The sequence below is a fragment of the Dendropsophus ebraccatus genome, chromosome 4 (assembly GCF_027789765.1).
Source record: "Dendropsophus ebraccatus isolate aDenEbr1 chromosome 4, aDenEbr1.pat, whole genome shotgun sequence".
NCBI lineage: Eukaryota > Metazoa > Chordata > Amphibia > Anura > Hylidae > Dendropsophus > Dendropsophus ebraccatus.
This window is the reverse complement of record NC_091457.1, coordinates 41107603-41123640: the sequence shown is the minus strand read 5'-3', so window position 1 is coordinate 41123640 and position 16038 is coordinate 41107603. Positions and strand designations below refer to the sequence as shown.

The following is a 16038-nucleotide window of genomic DNA, read 5'->3' as shown; positions in this document are numbered from 1 at the left end:
GAAGAAGCGGGCTAAGCAGTGGTATAGCTGGATCCCGAGGTCCTCCATTCGCCCCCATTAAGGCAATGTGCAGATGAAAATAAAATTAAGTCTGCATTGTGACATGTAATGTACAACATATTCTGGTCTGTAAACCGTCCAAAACTTTTTTACATACATCCCACAAACATTTGTATTTTATGTTCAAAAATATTTTTAGCAATGCTTATCTGTGTCCCATGTTGTCTTTGCAGGTGAATCGTATAGTCTCCACTTATTTATGTAATTTGGGTAAGTTGTTTAAAGGCATTTTAATGTAGAGACGGAGGGAAAATTGTATAATCGGAATGTACCAAGAAAAATTATCAGGCTTGGTGTTGTTTAGTTTATAAAAAAGATTATCGCTTCGTGTAATAGAGACCATGATCATCGGCTGATCGTGTCTATTGGTCATAACCTACAGTAAAATCATTGTCCGCCGACCGTGCATCTTTACGTGTAACAGCAATGAGTGGCAGCTGACCATTGTGTAAAAAGAAAAACTATATACATACCTCTCCATGGTTTGTGCAGCCCTTGCTAAACAATTATTGAGCTGTGTAATCGGCTCAGTAAGTGAGCCCCGATATAGCAGATAGGCGCTCGCTTACAAAAGGGAATCTGGCCTTGTAATAGGACCCTAACGGGCGATCTGGTGACAATGTACAAATATATGAATGGACAGTACAGTGATCTTTCTTGTGATCTTTTTACACCCAAGCCTGTAACCATGACAAGGGGGCAACCTTCTAGAGGAAAGAAGGTTTAACCATCAGCACAGATGTGGATTCTTTACTGGGAGGACCTAGATGCCTCTCTAAATTTAATATAATATTACAAGTTATGGGCACAAGATTTCATGTGATAGGATGTTGATGCAAGGATTTATTCTCATTCCCATTTTGAAGTCACAAAGTCATTTTTCTCCCTGTGATGGGACAATTGGCACTTGTCTCATGGGGATTTTTGTCCTCCTCTGGATCAACAAAGTAGGTTAAGTGGTTGAACTTGATAGACTTCTTTTTTTAACCTTATTAACTTTGTAACTATGTGTGGACAAACGATCAAGTGCACATTTTTCCTTCTACAAAAAAAAAAAAACCTATATAATTTGGTCTTGCCAAACAAAACCCCCCCTAAGGCCTCATGTAAAGAAGTGCTATAGGATTACAATTACTGTGATGATTTGTCACAAGTAAATAACCAAAGACAAATTAACTTGTGATCAAAAACAATAAAACATAACTTTTATTAACATAATTAAAATGTGGGAGGAGAAGTTATTTTCGGTTATAATGGCGAAATTTGGCTTTGGTAAATGTTTTATAAAATGGGTGAAGCTTCTGTATAACAGAGCTAGAGCATCTGTTTTAGGAAATGGTACAGGTTCAGAGTTTTCTCCTATCTAGGGGAATGAGGCAGGGTTGTCCTCTCTCTCCCCCTGCTCTTTGCCTTGGTAATTGAACCACTGGCCATCATTATTAGATCCAATCCTACGATCTCTGGTTTGGGAGCTGAGAGGAGGGAGGACAAACTATGCCAATGATATATTGTTGTTCTAAGGGTCCTCTTCCATGGGCCGATGGGGGCTGGATCAATAATGTAAACGTAAACACATTTAAATGATGCACTAGTACAGATAATCCAGTAAAGTCAGATGTTTACATCCCACTTTTACAGGTGCACTTACATATTAATACACTCACCACCCTCCTGCCGTTGGTGGGAGATAGCAATGTTTTTTTGTAGATAGGTAAACTATCCTGCAGTTTTGTGTAAAGAAGAAAAAATTCCAGCTGCATATGATAAAATCCAAAAATCTTTATTGAAGTCCTTAAAAACACAGGTACAAAAAAATGAACGCATCTTCTCCATAGTGCTAGATGCGTTTCTGCCTGCGTTAGGCCTTTTTCACAGTATAATAAGGGAACGTTCTGATATGCATGGCGACACACATGATAATAATGTGGCTAATAGGGCAAGAGAAGGACTGAAAAACACGAAACATTTTCAGCAGTCAGAAAACCCAGAAAATAAAACAGAAGAAAAAAAAAGATCCTGCACTTTTGCTGTAGTACTGCTGGCCAGGTAAAGCCCCTATTCCATGGGCAGACTATGAGGAGCAAACGAGCGACATCTGCGCTCGTTTGCTCCTCGTTCCCCGCTCTCTGCCACCGCTATTACACAGAGCGGTAGCGAGCGGGTGAGTGCGGCAGGGGCCGCGGGGAGCTGCAGGGGGGCTGAAAAGACAAACAACTGCAACGATCAGCCGACATGAACGATGTCGGCGGATCATTGCCTTTCATTCCACGGCACGATTATCAGCCTAATACGACCGATAATCGTTCCATGGAATAGGGCCTTATATCATGTCACCCTTCAGGGCAAGCAAACTACCAATTTAGATACAGTTCTTGAGAATATTGCATAGAGCTCATTGGTTTAAGGACACAAGGACTGGACACAAGTAGAATAGACCTAAATTACAGTATTATTCTTTGTGCTCTGAAATGACATAAGGCCATAAATGTCAGGTCTGCAGGATAACGTCTTGTTTTGTTTCCAACACAGAGAAACCTCGGACTTTCACAGAACGAGAAAACAGCTTCACAACTAAAGTGTTTACATTTCAATTTGTCACCCACTTTTCATCCCTCTTCTATGTGGCGTTCTTCCTGGGAAGGTAATAGACTATTATTACTGCCATGTTTGTTTTCTACTCTATGTGCCCTCTACTATGAATTACAAGCACATTAACATTTTCAGAATTTGTGTCATGTACAGTGGTTCCAAGTAGTTTGCCACATATAACATGAGGGTAAAAGGGCACATGGCTATTATAGTCTAGCTGTGCTTTAACGCTCATGATGGGCAATTATATGTCTATGCAAAAGAGAATGATTGTCAACTTGAATCTGTGCATGTACTGAGCAGCTATTCAATCTCAAGAATAGAAAACGTGCCTCTATGCCTATGGCATTGCCAGCTGGTAGAACAGTCAACTTTTTTTTACCAATGCGTTTAGCCAGCTTCAGTACATGACACTTGTCTTCAATTTTATGAACAGAAATATCTTAAAAAATAAGGCCCCCTTCACACATCAGGAAAATCTATCTGGATTTCTTATAAGGAAATCTGGATAGATTTCCTGACCCATAGGTTCATAGGGACTTTTTTCTGAATGGTCTCTGTACTGGAAAATAGGCCTGAAAATTATAGGACATGTTTAATCCCCTGGAATTCCATCATTGATGCCCCATAGAGCCCTCTGGAAACTGTCTGGAAGTCCAGATGAACTGCTTGGCAGTTTGGGCCAGCACCTTGTTAAGTGCTGACGCTGGCCCTTTAACTGTGCATGCTCATAATCAGGAATGCATACAATTAAACACGCCACTGTATTCAAAAGGGTTGGGAGCCATCGGCATAATGCTGCCTCCAGCCAGATGAGGTGGATTTCTCTCCCCCAAGCATTGCGGGGGACATCACTTGTGCTCTTTCAAAGCCGAAGGAGGGCACTGCTGCAGCCTGCAAAAGGTGAGTATGTGAGTATAGCTTTTTTTTTTTTTTTTTTTTGTTCTTCTTTACCCTCCTCTGTTTTTAAGGTTAGGAACTGGTTTCCTAAAACCCCCTGAAAAGCTTCCTGATCAGTGTTTCCTGAACATAAAAACAGCCATGAACATGTGAAGTGGGACCTATGAAGCAGACTTTTTAGTATTCTGGTGCAATTTGGGACACAGAAATAACCTAATGTAGGGGCTCTTCACTTAGTATTCTGAAGTCAGTGTTTCTCCTGATCAGTTAGCTGCTAAACATTGTTGGTACCTTCAAAAGAAATTTTCCAAATCTTGCAACCCTGTGCAGCTGAACGTTTAGCCCAACATGTCTTTTGAATTAACAGCTAAGAATTGCAGCTAAAAAATGTTTATTTCCCCTTTATTAGGATTAACGGATATCCAGGAAACTACATGCGCATCGCTGGAGAGTGGCGGCTGGAAGAGGTAAATGTACTTAGATTAAAGGTTTGGTGGGCAGGAAAATCTGGGTTGTTTCTAACCTCAGTCTCCTATGACAGTGTCACCCAAGTGGATGCATCACCGACCTGTTCATACAAATGTGTATCATCATGGTCCTGAAGCAGACGCTCAGTAACTGCATGGAGTTTTTGTCCCCGTAAGTATGAACTATCACTTGTGCAAGATTTAAAGTGAAACCCTAGACAAAACTTTTTGCATTCTGGTATCTCTACACAGGTGTAAAGGATAAATTTAGCGTTTTTCAAACCTTATTTAATATCATACGTCATGGTGCTTGTTCAAGTAAAAAATCTTTTATCAACTGCAGATTAAGTGGGCGGGACCTCGCGGCATTAGCGCCACTTAGCCCCGCCCACAACGTCACAGTTGGCCCGCCCCCTCGCCGGCCATTGGAACAGGCTGGCCGAAAGGTCTAGACCCCACCCCCTTTACCAATGGGCGTCAAGGGGGTGGGACCAACGGTGATGTTGTGGGAGAGGCTAAGTGGCGCTAATGCCGCAAGGCCACGCCCACTTAATACAATCTGCAGTTGATAAAAGGACACTTTTTACTTGAACAAACACCATTAAGTATGATATGAAATAAGGTATGAAAAACGCTAAATTTACCCTTTACACCTGTGTAGAGAAGTCAGAATGCACAAAGGGGGTGACAGTGTCACTTTAATGTTTGGTTCATCTCGACCTTCCACTACAACCACCCCCCACTCTGCTGGATTCAATATAAAACAACAGATGAAATATTCCCATGTTGACACTGGTAGTATGGTGCCTCAGTGTGTAGTTCTGCTGCAACTCTGGGTTTCTTCCATGCCCCATGCACATTAAGCAAAACTGATTGTGATCACAACCCTTGTTAATTTCTTTACTTTTTTTGTGAGAGTGCCTCTTTAATCATCTATATTTAAAAATAATCTTGAAAATTAGCAGTTTTCAATCTAGCCACTAGGTCTAAAACCAAGCCGAAACTTCCTTTTTTTTTTTTTTTTTTTTGCAAACAAATTTTTATTACAATTTTCAAGTACATAAAGGCATCCAATTAGGAATGACATATAGTACAACGTCTGCGGAGTAACAAAAGCATCATGTACATTTTAATTACGTCATATAAACCAAACCCTCCTCCCCCCCCACCTCTCCCTCCCCTGCTCGTAGAAATCTTGAGATGCTTCCTTTCTTTTCAACAATTCTTTGCAATGTGTATGTTTCATCTTAACAAGAACAACCTTCTCTCTGTAGGTTCCTAAAATATAAGTTTCGTAAAATGAAAGAAAAACGGAGTAGGGTGCACAGCGAGGAGGGATCGGGGGACTATACAACGGAGGCATGGAGAGCCAACTACAGGCTTGGTGAAGTCCATATATTCAGCTTATTTGATGAGTTTCTAGAAATGGGTGAGTCTTAATATAGTAGTAAATGCTGTTAATCCCATTTTCAGCATTTTGTCAAATCTTTTTGTGACTTTTTCTTGTCACTTTCAATAGTCATCCAGTACAGTTTCACAACAATCTTTGTGGCTGCCTTCCCTCTTGCCCCGCTCCTTGCATTCATCAACAATGTGCTGGAAATCCGTCTTGATGCCATCAAAATGACTCGTTTACAGCGCCGCCTGGTGCCAAGAAAAGCAAATGACATAGGTGAGTTCTATAATAGGGGCTGTCTCGCCACAGCTCTTTAACGTTCAATTGGCCACATCAGCATATCCAAAAAATTTACAGAACTTCTATGAGCTTTTCTTAAAGAATTACTCATTACAGCCAGTCTGCTCCTCCATGCCACCCTGAAGTGGTTACTTTGTACATCCTGATTGGTGGGCAGACACGTATTCTTTCCCAAATGTCACTGCGAAGCAGCGGAGGACAGTAGTGTTATGTGGGTTGCCGGTCTCCCCAATGAATAGTTACAGTAGCAGATACACATGATTTGACACACATGTATGTAAATGTTCTGGATGTAGTAATGATAGCTGTTGGCTTAATGACTGTTCCTCCCATCCACCCCATTCACATGCATGCATGAGTTCACCTTAGAGCAACTTATCTCTCTGATAACTTTCCTATGGTTATTTTAGCTTGACCCACCAAAATGATTAGCTAACCTTATATCCCATATCTGCACGGATAACTTTAGCGTCCTTTTAACCTATATGAGAAAGTATTATGACATGGCTATTTGTTTTTCAGGTATCTGGTTGCAAGTTCTAGAAGCAGTGGGCGTTCTAGCGGTCATCACTAATGGTCTAGTCATTGCAATTACATCTGAATTCATCCCCAGGCTTATATACAGATATGCATATGGACCTTGTGCACATGGGCAAGAAGATATAGAGTAAGACATTGTCAAGAGATGATTTCTGGGAATGGATTACTAGCCTTCTCTTCTATACATAAACAACCATAAACACTGCTGTCTTATAACATTTTTATATGAAATGTATATTAGCAAGAAGTGGAGGATTGATGGAGGTGAATAAGTTTCCATGATCAGACTACACACAGGTTTTTTGTAGTCTGCAACCATGGAGACACATTTGCACATTTCGAGGACCAACACTGAATACATAACTTCCACTGAATCAAAATAACTGTAATCCCTCCAATATGTGTTGGACACAAGTACTATATATAGACCTTTGTGATATATCTCCAGGTTTAATATGGAGAAGGGCCTCTAAAACCTCAACAGGCACTTTCTACAAAAAAAAAACACCCATTACAAGTTTATGATGACTTGGTATTTCACACCAGAGCTTTGACAGACTCAACAGAACGATATCTGTTGCAGGGATGGCCTCCCTTCCCTGCTTGCGCTCGCTCTGCAGGGTTGGCGGAGATGACCGACAGTGTGGAGTTAGTGTAGGGACTCATGAACCAGGGGACCTGCACGTGGTAATATGATTCAAGACTCAAGACCACTTTGTATACCACGTTCATCTCGCCCCCCCCCCCCTCCCCCCAAGCACCTAGGTATACAACCAGCTCCCCCTTCTTTAGATTGAATAGGTAGGACATCAGATCCCTTAAATATCTAACAGCTTCTTTCAATAACTTGCTTGAATCTTTTTAGCAACAAAACACAGTAATCACTGAATTCAAGGAGATTAGTGAAAAAACTCCAATGAAGTACTCAATCAAGAGTCTCCACTGATGCCCCCAGTGGGATGCATCAGTGGAGACTCTTGAGTACTTCATTGGAATTTTTCCACTGTTCTCCTTGAGTTCAGTGATTAGTGTGTTTTGTTGATTGATTTGTCATTGGCCCAACTAGCCAGAATCCTACTCCACACTGACGAGTGGCAAATACCCCGACACTGCTGTCTGTGGATGGATACCTCCCTTTGCAAGCCCTTGTCATGTCGCAATACTCGCACCTTGAGTTAGACTTTGACACAATAGGGGCCACCCTATTGTTTCCCTATTTAAGTTCCAATACTCACAACCCAGTGGGACTTAAGAGGCTACCTATTAGGGTAGTGTGGTACTCTCCCCCATGGAGGCACCCCAAGGCAACAGGCTAGGGATATCTGGCTATTTCCATGTTTTGAGACTTGCAACCAAGGCTCCACGGACTCTTATTTTGCATATTTAAATCTTTTTAGGTAGTCTAGGACCATTTCTGTGCTATTTACTAGTCCATACCATAACACTTGTTGCAGAAAAAGTCCATAGTGGGATGTCAATTTGTTTAGTAATTGTCTTTTCTTCTCCTTCTCCCTCAGCTGTCTCACCGGATACATTAATCAGAGCCTATCAATATTCCGTACACAAGACTTTGACAAGCGGACACAAGTATCATTGGCTGTGTACCCAAACACCACAGAGTGCAGGTACATTACTATGATATACCAGTCTTGTGTGGTAAAGGGGAAAGACCAGAAAATCCTTGACAAAAATTCGAATTCTGTACCGGAGATTGAACAATTGGGAGAATTTGTCAAGGGCTAGTGGTTATAGGCTGTCATTAGGGCTGAGCAAACTTTTAGCATGCTTGAGTTCACCTGAACCCATTCATTTGGTTGCATTTGATTAGCGGTGGTTGCTGAAGTTGGGTAAAGCCCTAAGGCTGCCTAGAAAACATGGATATAAACATATGGCCTATGACCATATCCATGTTTTCCAGGCAGCCTTAAAGCTGCATCTAACTTCAGCAGCCACCGTTTATCAAATTCCGCATGCTCGGGTTTGAACAAATTCGAGCATGTTCAAAGTTCGCTCAGCTCTAATGACAGCCAAGAGAAGAAGCCTAAAGAGTGGTTGTCACATTGCTCTTTTCGGAGTGTTCGGGTGAAAGTTCTGTTTGTTTTGCAGGATGCATGCAGCAATTTTTTTTGTCTATTCAAATCCTGCTAAATAGACACCAGACGGAAAACTGACAGGCTCTATTGATCAATAAGATCTCTCAGGTGTCTGTCAGCTAATGCCTGTTTGTAAACTGGCCATCTGGCCCCATTCTATGGTGCTGAACTGTCTTTTCGACAGAGGCTCCAATTAAAGCCCTGACTGAATTTAGCCTTAGATGACTGTGATATCTGACTAGTGGCATTTTATAATAGCTCTAGTACTCTCCCAGCAGCTGGTATAATGCTGCCTTTTTATAACCCTTTTTCTTTAGATATCGTGATTACCGTAACGATGACTACTCTTACTCTGTACAATTCTGGCATATCTTTGCTGCTCGACTTGCATTTGTCATCATATTTGAGGTGAGCAGTATAAATCGTATGTATATGTCGATCTTCTCCAGACATGGGCATAACATTTATGTATATTTATACAGATACTTTGTCTACCTATTCTGTATGAGTTTACCTACGGCACCTTTATAAACCTATTTTATGCCTATTGTATCATGCCCTATCTGACTAGATTCACATTGATTATAAATCATGGCATGCTTTGATTGAAGGGGTTTTCTAGGAGTCAAGTCCTGTCATAAGGGTAGGCCCTCAACGTTTTACTCCTGGAGAATCCATTTAAGATATTTTTCATCTTTTGTTATGTTACCTATTTTTTCTTTTATGTAATCTTACACTGATTCACTTCATTTTCCTATTTCAGCACGTGGCTGTATGTATAAAGTTTATTGCGGCTTGGTTTGTACCCGACATACCTCAGTCAGTAAAGAACGATAACCTAGAAAAGAAGCTGAAGGATCTTCAGACTGAGCTTGGGTAATTATCCTGACTGTCCCACTATTCCACAATAACATGCATTACAAATAGATTTCATGTCTACCAGGATGTGTGGGGTTAATACACACATTTCACCCAAATCCTGATTTATAGTGGACTCCCATTTACTGTGACATAGAGAAATGTATTAGCTGGGCTTAATTCTGGTTGATGGGGGCCACCCCACCCCACAAACACAACGTAGCCCACACTCCCACCTGTACACATGTGGAGAAAAGGCTCAGTATGAGTATGGCCCTGCTAGTGACTTTAAAAATGAGCATATGTTCACCTCTTCTTTGCTGGGTAAGATCACCAAATGTCCATCAGAGGTGTGGTGGGATCTTCAGTTCACTTGCCCATAAGCTTTTCCTATAGTTTTCCCTGTAAAAAAAAATACCATGACTGAGCCATCAAAAAAGGAAAAAAAACTTCACACACTACTCTACTACAGTCAATTATAAAAACTCTTAGGTAGGCCATAAATTCTCCACGAAAAATGTCTCAGGACATTACATTTGATAGATCACCATAGAACTCTGTTAGGCTGCTGGTCGGGCACTGGGTTAGAGCAGGGGTGTCAATCTCACGGCCCTCCAGCTGTTGCACAACTATAATTTCCATCATGCGTGAACTGCCAACACTGTTTTGCAGTATCTGGAAGGCCATGAGATTGAAACCTGTGGGTTAGAGGATTGTAGTGATGGAACCTCAGAGAGGTAAGGGAACTTCATAGAGCAAACGACCCGTTACTTTAAGGACCTGTTAACAATACTGGCTATATTATGCATTTTGGTTAAATGGAGGTAACCTTCTTAAGTGAGAAACCATTGATCATACCACTGCCACAGCCCGCACTGCCTTTGTTACTCACTGGATTGCACCAGTTAGTATGTGCTTTGTATCTCCATGAATCCTCATTCTCCACCTTTTGTGGATTCCCAACTATCCACAGCTAAGAACACCCATCATACATGTGCCAATACTCTGAGCACATTAAAGGACTGTTTTGAGCCATTAAGTGGCTAGTGGCCCTATTACACAGGACAATTATTGGCCTAGCAATCTCACGTTCGTTGGCTGAGTGAGGTTTTACAAAACTAAGAATTGTTGTTGGTCAGATGTACATGGCCCTATTTAATAGGGGATGTGTGGCAGCACAAACTATCCAGTGGTCACTTGTGTGGCCAACGCTGCCCAATCCTAAGCCATGTTAGGCAGGGCTCGGGCTGTGTAATACAGCCTTAAAAGTATGTTCCCATCATGAATTGCCTCTTCATTGCATGGGAATGTTTTAGGCCACAGATTTTAATGGCTAATGACAACATTTTGGTCATTTTCCATTAGTATACAAGTTTTGACTTCACTTTCAGGTCCAAGTCTAAACAAGAATAATTTGCAAATCTTGACAAGTTTTTCAATGCAAGCCGAAACCAAAGAAGCAGATCGGCACTTGTTCATGGAGCCTCTTACATGGCTTAATTATAATGTGGATAGGGCCACAAGAATGATTGCTGTAATAGGGTCTTTAGTCTGGAAAGTGGTCTTCTTTTATGGTCGCTCCTGCTTCAACCCAGTGCATGAGGGAATGTGAATGCCAGAAACCTACTCAGCATCTGTGCCAGTCTCTGTGTGGGCCGGAACTGACACCTGCCATTGTCTACTACTTCAGGCTGGTATGCCAAGAAGAGTTTACTGTTGCCCAACGACGCAGGCAGGGTCTGGCTACTGCTAATGTGTATAGCCCCCCCCCCCTCCCCCCAAGCATTAGTTACATCAGACACTACAACAATACAACAGTTACATGGTGCATAACAAACATCACTAATACACTAGGAAACACACGTGGTTTTACATAAGCTGGGAAACATGAGGGTTATTCTCCGTGCATGCAGCCTGCCCCCTCCATCCCTACATAGTTTCCTACTCCATCCCTACATAGTTTCCTACAACACAGAAGACACTATATGGCCCTTGTACGGGGCACTAACTCTCCCCTACTCCATCCTACAGAGAGATGCCGGAGGAAACTGATGAGTTATCCCATGACAGCTCTCCCTACCCTTACAGAGACCTACTAGTGGACCTCAGGTAATTTACCATGACAGAACTGCCCCCCACTAACCCATCCCTATCAATAACCCCTAAATAACCTTATGCTTATTCATACTACAATGGTATTGCTCACATGAGAGTCCTGAAATATATTGGGGTTTTAAAGTGACTCTGTACCCACAATCTGTCCCCCCAAAACCACTTGTACCTTCGGATAGCTGCTTTTAAAATCTGTCCTGGAGTCCGTTCAGCAGGTGATGCAATTATTGTCCTAAAAAATGACTTTTAAACTTGCAGCCCTGTGCCAAATTGCCATGGCCTAGAGTATCTGTGCCCTAACTTTGCACCACCCCTCCATCCCTCCTCCCCACCCTTCTTATTAGGAATGCCACTAGCAGTGACAACTGCACAGGTGCCTTAACGATCCAGCCCATGTGCCGTGCTTACACAGGTGATGAATAGGAGACTACCTGCCTGGGGCATTCCTAATGATGAGGAGGGCAGGGAGGAAGGACAGAGAGGTTGTGCCAGCCTAATGCATAGTCATAGTATAGTAATCATTTGGCGCAGGGCTGTAAGTTTAAAAGTTGTTTTTCAGGACAGATCTTGGATTAAAAGCAGCTATCTAAAGGTACAAGCGGTTTGGGGGGGGGGGTCAGATTGTGGGTACAGAGTCACTTTTAAGCTTTTTTTATTCTTCTTTTTCAGTATGATAGAACGTTCAACAGAAGTCTAATACAGATGGAAGTGCCTGGATAATGAAGACATCAAGTGGCCAGAAGATGCCCACAGCTGGTGCAATAGGGGAAAACTTAATGTATTCCTTTTACTGATATGTAAATATATTTTTTTTTTAATAAAAAAATATTTTTTTTTAGAAAACCACATATTCAAGTTATATTTCTAACCAACTAGAAGCAGTCCTAAGTCAGTTTAGCCCTTTAGGCTGGTGTAACCATAGCCTGTCCTAGCCATGTACGACCAGTGCGGTCACAAAGGGCACCAGCCTCCAGACTGCTTAGGGGGGCAATTTTAGAAGGGATGAGTAATACAACTACTTAGCCATGTTGTCAATGGCAGGGCAAGCATCTGCATCACCGCCAGGTGCTGCGCCTAGCACTTTAACTGTAAGCACTCAAAATGAGTGCCTAAAGTTAGATGCTCTGCGCTGCTACCACTGGCTCCCTGCCCTGCCTACAGGCAGGTAAGTATAGGATTTTTTTTATATTACAGAGGAGGGGAGATTACCCACATTGGGGATGCTCTTTTCTTGTGGGGGCTTACCATCAGAGTCCATGGGGCTAACTACTGGGGAGTATTACCTACATGGAGGATACCAATTATTGGGATAACACCTAAAAGGCAGATGCCTACATGGGAGATACTACCTCCTGGGGGGCTAGCTACAGGGGGATAGTTGCAGGGTAACTACTGTATGGATGTACAGAGGGGGAATAAATACTGCATAGATGTACAGAGGGGGAATAACTACTGTATAGATGATATATAGAGGGGCCATAACTACTGTATGGATGTACAGAGGGGGCATAACTACTGTATTGATGTACAGAGAAGCCACAACTACAGTATGGATGTACAGAGGGGCCATAACTACAGTATGGATGTATAGAGGGGCCATAACTACAGTATGGATGTATAGAGGGGGTCAGTAAAACCTGGAGCTGGCCCTCTAGCTATTTATCTAAAACAATAATAAATGGAAGACTTCTTTGTCGAAAAAGGTGTTGGTGGCAAGCAGTCAGCATATATGTAACCAAAATGCAAATGCAAAAATATAAAACACAACAGCTTTATTGTGGAGCCGAAATGGGAAATAGACAATTTCTTTTTTACTACATTTTTGAAGTGCTGTGGTTGCTTGTTCTATAGATCTCCTATCCATTTATCTAATCTATCTCGTATGTATCCGCCATGCTTCCGCCATCTCATGTAAGGGCAACACTAACAGCACAAGGTCCTGCAAAATGGCATAGTGTCCATGTTTAGTAGTGGCAGCATCACCATGACAACCACAGTTACTGTATGTAGTGCAATCACTGACAGTTACAGAGCCGTTGTAGGAATATCACATCTACATCCTGTGTAATCTCTGAGCATTTTATTTCATGTTCTTAGTGCCCGAACCATAAGCTGCTGCGTCACCAGTGTGTTTATTCACCTCTGTAGTACTGTGTATCACCAGTCATTATAGGGTTAATGCCTCAAATCACCGTGGATACCTGTAGTCTCCATGGTAACCGTGCACTGTGATGACAATCACTAGTGTCATAAAGAAGGATCCATATAAGAAAGCCGTGCTGCCTGGATCAGTGCCATCTTGGATGCGCCAGAGGACCTTGAGCTTTGACTACTTTACTCTCCTATCCTTGATATTATTTGGAGGTTCTAGCAGGGGAACAGGGTTGTCTACTTTAGACTACCCCATCATCTAGTCTCCAGCTTCTTGAAAAGTAGACCTGGATCTGTAAGGGAGAAGAGATACTTCCACCCAGCCATTAACAAAGTAACAGATATGACAACCAGAACTCTCTTACATCCGGTGTAGTATATTTGTAGTTTTTGTGTTATGATGTCTGCAAATCAGGCAATATGTACACATTTATTACCCTCTAAGCCCAAGGGAGGGGCAACTCTCCAGACATGGCTTCCTCAAGGTTTCCTCCACAGGGGTTTTTTCCTTGCCTGAGTTCTGGAGGGTGACTCTTCGTGAGTCGGGGGTCTGTCAGTTTTTTCAGTGTCATGTGATTTTAAATAAAATTGTGACCATGTGACACCTGATTACAATGTGTTGTGTCTTTAATTTGTGTTTTTTGGTTTCATTAATATTGCTTTAGAATTAGGGGTCCATCACTTATTGCAGAGTCATAAAGCCAGACATATGCCCTCCAATGAAATTTCCTTTATTCCCTCTTCAGTAGGGAACTGGCTGATATCTCTCTATTAGCTCCTCATCAAAACTGGAAATTCAGCTAAAGGATCGGGGCCCATTCACTTCAATACCCATGTGGACAATGCCCCATGAGGAGGACGTATGCTATATAGTACTGGTTAAACTGTTAGTTTACACTCATTGTGGCCTCTAATGCCAGGCCTACAGAAAGTGTTACCATGCTTTTCCAGGTGCCAGAATGTCAATATTGCCTATTTAGGGTTAGGAAAAAGAGGGAGATTTGGCACAGGGCACCTTGAAGCTTAGGCCAACCTTGGGAGTAACGCAGCATTTATTGGATATGTGCCACTGCACTTTTAGATCCAAACCAAAATGGATCGAGCAAGAAGTAGTATTGTTCCTTCATTGATATCTCATTCCATTTGAATCCACTTCTAACTTTTCAGTTTTCTGGAAAAATTACCTTTAGTGGGCTTGTCCGTGATAACTGACATATTACATTCATAGAATATACACAGACCTCATGGACAGGCCCCTCATGATAAACCAGATGGGTCTGCAATCATGTGACGTGTAATCCATCAGTTCCATATATACACAGACAAGATGGAAGGGACCAGGGGATCTAACACACGGCCTAGAAACTAAGGAGGTTCCCCCTTCACTTACCTATAAGATAAAGTGGATTGAGTAGGTAAAAACTCAATGTTGTTCAATATATAATGTAGAAAAGACCCAAAGACTATATGTAGAAATTATTAATCAAATTATCAGAAGCATTTCATATTTCAAACACTCTAGCTGCTAAAGGCAGTCATAGTGGACAGGGACCACTTTTTTTGTGTACGATAAAAGGATGCATGTTGATCCGGTTTTTCTAATGGAAGTCAATGGAAAGACTGAAGAATACAGATGTACACAAATGCATTAAATTTTTTTTTTTTATTCCCCCCCCCATAAAATTGATGAAAAAACGGACTGCAAAAACACAGTGTAAACCCAGCCTCAGCAGAAAAATGTTTGAGACCAGAACACAATTCTAGCATTTGGTATGGAGTTTTATTATATGTTAATGGTTTGGACATGCAGTGATGCAAAATATGGGCTGGGATCCATGCTGCAAAAAATACCGGTGAGCCATTTTACAGCCCACGCTGCGGACAACGCTACAGATGTGTGAATGTGGTCTACTAAGCTTGCGGCAAAGGTCCTTGTGGTTGTGGACGCTCCCTGAGGTATATAAAGCTGGTCATTTGTACATTTGTATTACGTGAAATGATTATCGGCCCTACTTGGCCGATTATTGTTTAGCGGAATCGTGCATGGTGAAAGGCAACGATCAGCCGACATTCACAATGTCCGCATATCATGGTCTTTCAGTATGGTGAAAAATCCCAGTTTGTGCTGGGGTGGTTTGCTGCGCCTACCCCAGGTAATAAGAGTGGCGGCAGCAGACCGCCGCAGACTTCAATGGTCCACCTGGATGATCTGAGCATCGTCCAGCCTCTCCCGCTGCTCCCTGCCCGTGCATGTAATAGCAGCAGCAAGCAGGGATCGAGGGGAAGCCGAGCTCTGCGCTTGCTTCCCCTGGACTGTCGGCAGTGTAATACGGCCTATACTCTCCAATTCCACTACAACAAATAAACACTCGGGGGAATTTATCAATGGTTTCTTCTAATGGTGGTTTTACACGGAACGATTTATCGTTCGAATTTGCACGATAACGATCAAATTTGAACTATAATCGTACATGTAAACGCAGCTAATGATCAAACGACGAGCGAGAAATCGTTCATTTTGATCTTTCAACATGTTCACAAATCATCGTTGATCGTTCGCAAAGAATTTGCA

At 42.1% G+C, this 16038-nt stretch overlaps 1 protein-coding gene across 1 annotated transcript in view; it reads left to right on the top strand.

The window, feature by feature from the left end:
* ANO9 (anoctamin 9) overlaps nucleotides 1-12161 on the top strand; it is a 47336-nt gene extending 35175 nt beyond the window's left edge. Inside the window, exons 14-25 of the mRNA XM_069965651.1 lie at nucleotides 234-270; nucleotides 2590-2701; nucleotides 3959-4016; nucleotides 4091-4188; nucleotides 5291-5445; nucleotides 5536-5688; nucleotides 6235-6379; nucleotides 7770-7877; nucleotides 8663-8753; nucleotides 9109-9221; nucleotides 11235-11312; nucleotides 11985-12161. Of these exons, the coding sequence (XP_069821752.1) occupies nucleotides 234-270; nucleotides 2590-2701; nucleotides 3959-4016; nucleotides 4091-4188; nucleotides 5291-5445; nucleotides 5536-5688; nucleotides 6235-6379; nucleotides 7770-7877; nucleotides 8663-8753; nucleotides 9109-9221; nucleotides 11235-11312; nucleotides 11985-12012 (1176 nt within the window). The 3' untranslated portion in view covers nucleotides 12013-12161. The remainder of the gene's footprint in view (nucleotides 1-233; nucleotides 271-2589; nucleotides 2702-3958; nucleotides 4017-4090; nucleotides 4189-5290; nucleotides 5446-5535; nucleotides 5689-6234; nucleotides 6380-7769; nucleotides 7878-8662; nucleotides 8754-9108; nucleotides 9222-11234; nucleotides 11313-11984) is intronic.
* Nucleotides 12162-16038: the final 3877 nt, after the last annotated feature.